The 6,000-nt window shown below is 39.1% G+C and overlaps 1 protein-coding gene across 1 annotated transcript in view; it reads right to left on the minus strand.

Moving 5' to 3' along the window:
* Window positions 1-6,000, minus strand: part of SCP2 (sterol carrier protein 2) — a 33,177-nt gene that overhangs the window by 23,143 nt on the left and 4,034 nt on the right. The window contains exons 2-5 of the mRNA XM_015810890.1: window positions 5,592-5,649; window positions 3,713-3,784; window positions 2,854-2,985; window positions 2,059-2,126 (exon numbers count right to left, since the gene is read on the minus strand). Coding sequence (XP_015666376.1) covers window positions 2,059-2,126; window positions 2,854-2,985; window positions 3,713-3,784; window positions 5,592-5,649 — 330 coding nt within the window. The remainder of the gene's footprint in view (window positions 1-2,058; window positions 2,127-2,853; window positions 2,986-3,712; window positions 3,785-5,591; window positions 5,650-6,000) is intronic.

The following is a 6,000-nucleotide window of genomic DNA, read 5'->3' on the forward strand; positions in this document are numbered from 1 at the left end:
ATGCAAATCAGCAAAGACATAAGTTGAACCAAACTAGCAACAGAGTACAAATGGATCAAATAAGGAAAGGGTATTTCAAAGAACCAGAGAAATCTATAAGCCACAACATCAAAATAATAGGCACATTTTTTACTTGACTACCATTTTCTAATTCTTGCTTTTGAGTCTCTTGCTTTAGATTTAAATTTTTATCTTAATACATTCTATCCAGTATTTTTTCTGCTTTCATATCTACACGGCAGTTGATGTACAGTACAGGTAGTCCTCGACTTACAACAGTTCATTTAGTGACCATTCAAAGTTACAACAGCACTGAAAAATGGGAGTTATGACCGTTTTTCACAGTTGCGACTTTTGCAGCATCCCCATGATGTGATCAAAAGCCAGATGCTTGGCAATTGACTCAAATTTATGACGGTTGCGGTGTCCCAGGGTCACGTGATCACCTTTTGCAAACTTCTGACAAGCAAAGTCAATGAGGAAGCCAGATTCACTTCACAACTGTGTTACCAACTAAACTGCAGTGATTCACTTAACAACTGGGGCAAGAAAGGTCGTAAAATGGAGCAAAACTCACTTAACGTCTCACTTAACAACAGAAATTTTGGGCTCAATGTGGTCATAAGTCAAGGACTACCTGTAGTCCCTTTCTGAAGAAGATGTAATAAATATGAGGCTTTTAACAGGCAGCTTAGATTCAAAAATGCTTCTGGAAAGGAATAGCCAGAAAGTAAAAAGGACACTTGGAATGAATCCTCAGAGTCAAGAATCCTACTTGGGGAATAGCATCTCATCCTATTCGTTTTAGGCCTAAAATGGTTAAATAAAATAGTTTTTTTAGAAAAAAGAAAAAAAATGAACAAATCTTAATATCTATGTCTGCTGTGAATACCTAGCTGTAACAAACATATGCTCAGGAGACCCCTGCCTGATCATTCTGATCATATCATATCTGATCATATCATTATCAAGGTTCCTGCTCATGGGCCAAACCCACTCAAAAGTTGGCTTCCCAGTAAAAAAAAAACGCAAATATTTTGGGAGCGTTAATTTTCTCTTCTTTCACCATTCTCTTTATTCTTTCTGGATGCCTCTTTCTTTTTTGTGGGCTAACGCAAATGACAACGTGTTCCAAACTTTGTTTCTAGCTCTACAACTGCCATTTATATGGAGCTTTGGCATTCAACCCCATATTTTTAGCTGGACAGAGATCAATGTTTCAGAGCTCCACTGCTCTGTCTCCCAATCCTTCCTGAAAAACTCAGATGTAGACTGAAAGCCTTGAGAGAAACTCCAGACCACGGTTTTCCTAGAAGCCTTGATGGTTCCAATGAAGGGGGATTCTAGTAGACTAGAGAAAATTTGCTTTCTTCTTTCTGCCCCCTTCAGCTTGAATCATAGCTGCCTTCTGCTCCAAAAGGCCAGGCCTCTGTGCCACTTGCCTGAAGGATTGCTAAGAAAAAAACCTCAGTGGAATCTTATCAAGGATTACATTGCTAAGGCACAGTGGAACCTGGGGTCCTAACTAAAGATGGAAGCGACTGGGCCCCACAGTTTTATGCTATTGGAGAAGCAACAGATGGAAACTAATCATGGAGAGAAGCAACCTAGAACTAAGGAGAAACTTCCTGACAGAACAATTAACCAGTGGAACAACCTGCCTCCAGAAGCAGTGAATGCTCCAACACTGGAAGTTTTTAAGAAGAGACTGGACAGCCATTTGTCCGAAATGGTGTAGGGTTTCCTGCCTGAGCAGGGGGTTGGACTCGATGTCCTCCAAGGTCCCTTCCAACATCATCATCATCATCATCATCATCATCATCATCATCATCATCATCATCATCATCATCATCATCATCATCATCATCATTATTATTATTAAGTATTCATTTACTTTGTGAACTTGACTCAAGCTACTTTCCATCTATTGTCTAGACCTCTCCAACAGGCCCCTTAGGAGATTAAAAAAATATATATTCTGAACCAGTTCTGGGAGGATTATCTCTTCAAATATCATCCCCTCCACATTTCCTGCAGAGCAAAGACTTGAACACTCACTTGACTTGCTGAAAGGGATCCTCTTGCCATCTTTTCAAATCCAAGAGCCAATACACAGTTAGCCAAACCTTAAATACAAAAATGATTGGATAATTATGCTTTAAGCTTTAATAAAGAGGGAAACAGAAGGTAGATCGATCTGTAGCTCTCTAAATAATTGGTAGGAGATAGGCAAGGATTAATCACCCTTTTCTTTCCCTGCTGCCCAAACTTTAATTACTCGGGGGGGGGGGGGAAGCTTGGTTGACCAAGACTGGATTTTTCTGCAGAAGTATTTGGAGTTCCAGTCAGCGTGGACCCTCAAAACAAACGCAAGACTCGGAATTATGTGCATCAAATTTATGCTGTGAGCAGACAATATGACATCTGTGATACGAACGCTCTTAAACTAGCTGAGCTGATGTTTAGTTTGAAGCAAAAGTCTGGCTGCAACTACCCACCTTTTTTAACTAACATTATTTCTAAGATGGAAAAATTCTACAAGGAAAAGTGGGGAAAAAAATCCCAAAGCAAGAATGAAAAGGTCTCCTGGAAACCTTTAGAAGGAGTTATTTCTGCCAAAGGAGCAGTTACAAAGTACTGACTAAAAGGGTGCCCATAAGTCTGCACATACTATATTCTTACATTTCTTATTTTGCATCTGTAAAGATTGTACATGAATAGTAAGCATGCATTCAAAAGTGCAGAAAAACGGCATGTTTAATTCAGTACATCTTAGAGAATCTGCCAGCTTCTCTCCTGACCAGGGGTTAAATACAACTATATTTTTCTTTGGGGTGAGCAGATGTAACTTACCTCCTTTTATTGCTTGTCCTGCTAGAAACAAAGCTGTTGAACCAGTAGCACAATTGTTGTTAACGTTTATAATAGGGATGCCTGTTAGACCTAAATTGTGATAAATAGCCCGCTGCCCAGAGGTTGAGTCACCTTTAGAATAAAAAAAACATGCAGAGTAAGTTTCGATAAAATACCATCATGTTCTCTAGCCTCTTTCTAAAGATGCTAAATTTCTTCATATTAACCTCTAAAGTGATACATTAATTTTTGGCATGACATGATGCGGAAATGCAGCCATTGTAGTTTGCCAGAGTTATGACTTAGCTGTATGATTCCAACCTCCTGTGATTTATTCTACTGTAGTTGCCCTGGCTTAGTATGAAATGTGAACTAGTCAGGGGCCTTTTGGTGGGACAAAAAAGGTCCTTATCTCAAATTGTAGAGAAACATTCAGATTCGCAGGTAGATTAAAAAAAAAATAGATTCAATTCACAATTTATCTGTATCTTCATCAAGTATATTTTCTTCAGTAAATTTTAAATCATGCAACAATCAAAATTGAAGACTGCAGGGTTAAATGAACTTTCCTGCAAAAACTACTGCAATAAAAATGGTTTCTTCTCCATTATCTATTTTACAATCAACTGCGCAGGTGGAAAGGTTAAAGGTTGTCAGCAATTCTAGCACTATAGAGAGCTTTGCTCTGCAACATGTTGCAAGTCCTCGTGTTTTGCCTTTTATTAGAAGAAAGCCCTAAACATTTGTTAGAATATTTATAAATATGTTATAAGCTCTGCTTCAAGGAGGAGGACACAAGCTTCAAATGGGCAAAGGAGAATCGGGATAAAATGTGAGCTTTACTAATACCTTCACTTACCATATACATAGCCTACACATGCCTGCTCTACAGATGAGTACGGAACGCCTGCATCAGCAAGAGCCTTTTGACCTAAATAAGGTTTAAAAAACATATTACAAAATCTTGATCAGAAACTTACTGTACAAACCTGCATCGACAGTTAAGATGTATGTAAAAGGCCAGATTTCGTAAGTGAACAATGTGCAAGCACACTCTCTCCCCTCTTGGGCAGATTAAATAAACTGCTAGTTTCAAAACTTTGGGTTAATCCAGATAAGGCATCTGTTGTTATCATAACTTTTGGTTACAGGTAGTCCTTGATTTACAACTGCAACTGAGCCCGGTGGTTAAGCAGGTCATCATGTGACTGCATCTGATTTTATGACTTTTTGCCATGATTGTTAAGGGAATGCAGCGGTCATAAAGCAAATGCAGCAGTCACTAAGTGAATACCATGGTCTTTAAGCAAAGCTACTGTTTCCAATGGACAATTTTGCTGGAAATCCGAAATAAGCACTGGTTTCCAAAAAACAAAAACAAAAACAACCCTATGATAAATCGCAGTCATGTGACCACAGGATGGCGCAAACAGCTGTAAATGCATTTAAAGGATCGGCAATGTTTAAAGTGTTGAGAGATGACTAATCATTGGCGCCAAGAGAGAACACTTTAGAATTAGCCCAAACCCCAAAACAAGTGAGCAATTTCCTTTAAAAGAAAAGAAATCTTACAATTAAATATCACGAAGGAAACCCAGACCCTTAAAACTGCCATCTCAAATGTAGATGAAGCCAGGAAGGAGGGGGTACACCTCAGGAAAAGAACCATTTAAACTAAGGACAAGTCAAGCCGAATTTAAAAAGACCAAAGAGAAAAGTTTTTTTTTTCCTGTCTCTCATTTCCACTCCCCTTCCCCTGAGCCATTCTGGCCAAACTGCCAAAACAAAAAGAAACATTCCTGGGGGGGGGTGAGAACAGCAGACACCTGTCTCAGGGAAACAATTAGACCAGGGTTAGGCAACCTTGGTTCTTTTATGACTCATGGACTTCAACTCCCAGTCAGGAATTCTGGGAGTTGAAGTCCATGAGTCATAAAAGAGCCAAGGTTGCCTGCCCCTGAATTAGACCCATCAATCTCAACAGGTGGAACTTTTTGCAACACTAACAAAAACAGACATGAACCACATAGGAACATATTTACATGAACAAAGGAATACTTCCTGAAGACAGTATTAATCGCTACCGGTCAAAACAGACACAAACTAGAAAGAATTAAATTAACAAAAAATCCTTTCAAAAATCAAATCATAATCTCAATAACTTGAGGGGTATAAGAAAAGGACCTCCTCACCTTGGAAATTCACTAGCTAGTCCAGGAACCTCCGCTGTATCGTATGGTGTCTGGTTTTTGTAAATAAACCTACTTTCCGGCAGCTTACTTTGTTCCGTGTCATTTCTTCCGCCTGAGCCAAAGGTCTGCTTCCCAGCTGGAGACCCGAACCAGGGAAAATCTTCCCACAATATGTTTACATTAATGTTATATTTTAAAATAAGTATATTACAGCGGTATTTATTGTACCCTACCTACTCTTCTGAAGCAGAGACCTGATCAGAAAGGGAACATTATAAAATGAAGATAACTTAGTTAAAGTTCACACACACAGCAATTCTTCTATTGCCTTTTTCTATTGCCTCTCTTATGTAGATAATTAACTTTTCATACCTCTCTAGCATAAGCAGCTGAACTTAAAACCCCGTGGTTTGGAAAACATGGCTATTGGCAATACAGAACTGCTTGACTGTTTATGCCACTAGTTATGTATCTGGAGCACCAAGCAAATAGCATTATGTGTCACTGGCTGTGCCCAAGTTTTAAATATAATAGACGAGATGTTACCTGCTTCCTTTGCCATATCTGGATAATCAAAATTTTCACGGCGGCCAGGCTTTTCAAACTATTAGAAAAAAAGCAAATGTGGAAGATGCTTATGACCAAAAAAGGCCTTCAGGTTTAAATCATTGTTAGATTTTTATTTTATTTTATTTCATTTTATTTTTACTTTTATATATATAACTCAAGGTAGTGAACATACCTAATAACCCTGCCACCTCCTATTTTCTCTACAACAGTGGTTCTCAACCTTTTTAATGCCGCGACCCCAACCGGTCGTAAGTCGAGGACTAAACCAGTCGTAAGTCGAGGACTAAACCGGTCGTAAGTCGAGGACTAAACCGGTTGTAAGTCGAGGACTACCCAACCGGTCGTAAGTCGAGGACTTTCCCTGCCCGGGAGCGCCGCGCATGCA

This window comes from Protobothrops mucrosquamatus, unplaced genomic scaffold (assembly GCF_001527695.2).
Source record: "Protobothrops mucrosquamatus isolate PMUCROS unplaced genomic scaffold, P.Mucros_1.0 scaffold24, whole genome shotgun sequence".
In the NCBI taxonomy this organism is placed as follows: Eukaryota; Metazoa; Chordata; class Lepidosauria; order Squamata; family Viperidae; genus Protobothrops; species Protobothrops mucrosquamatus.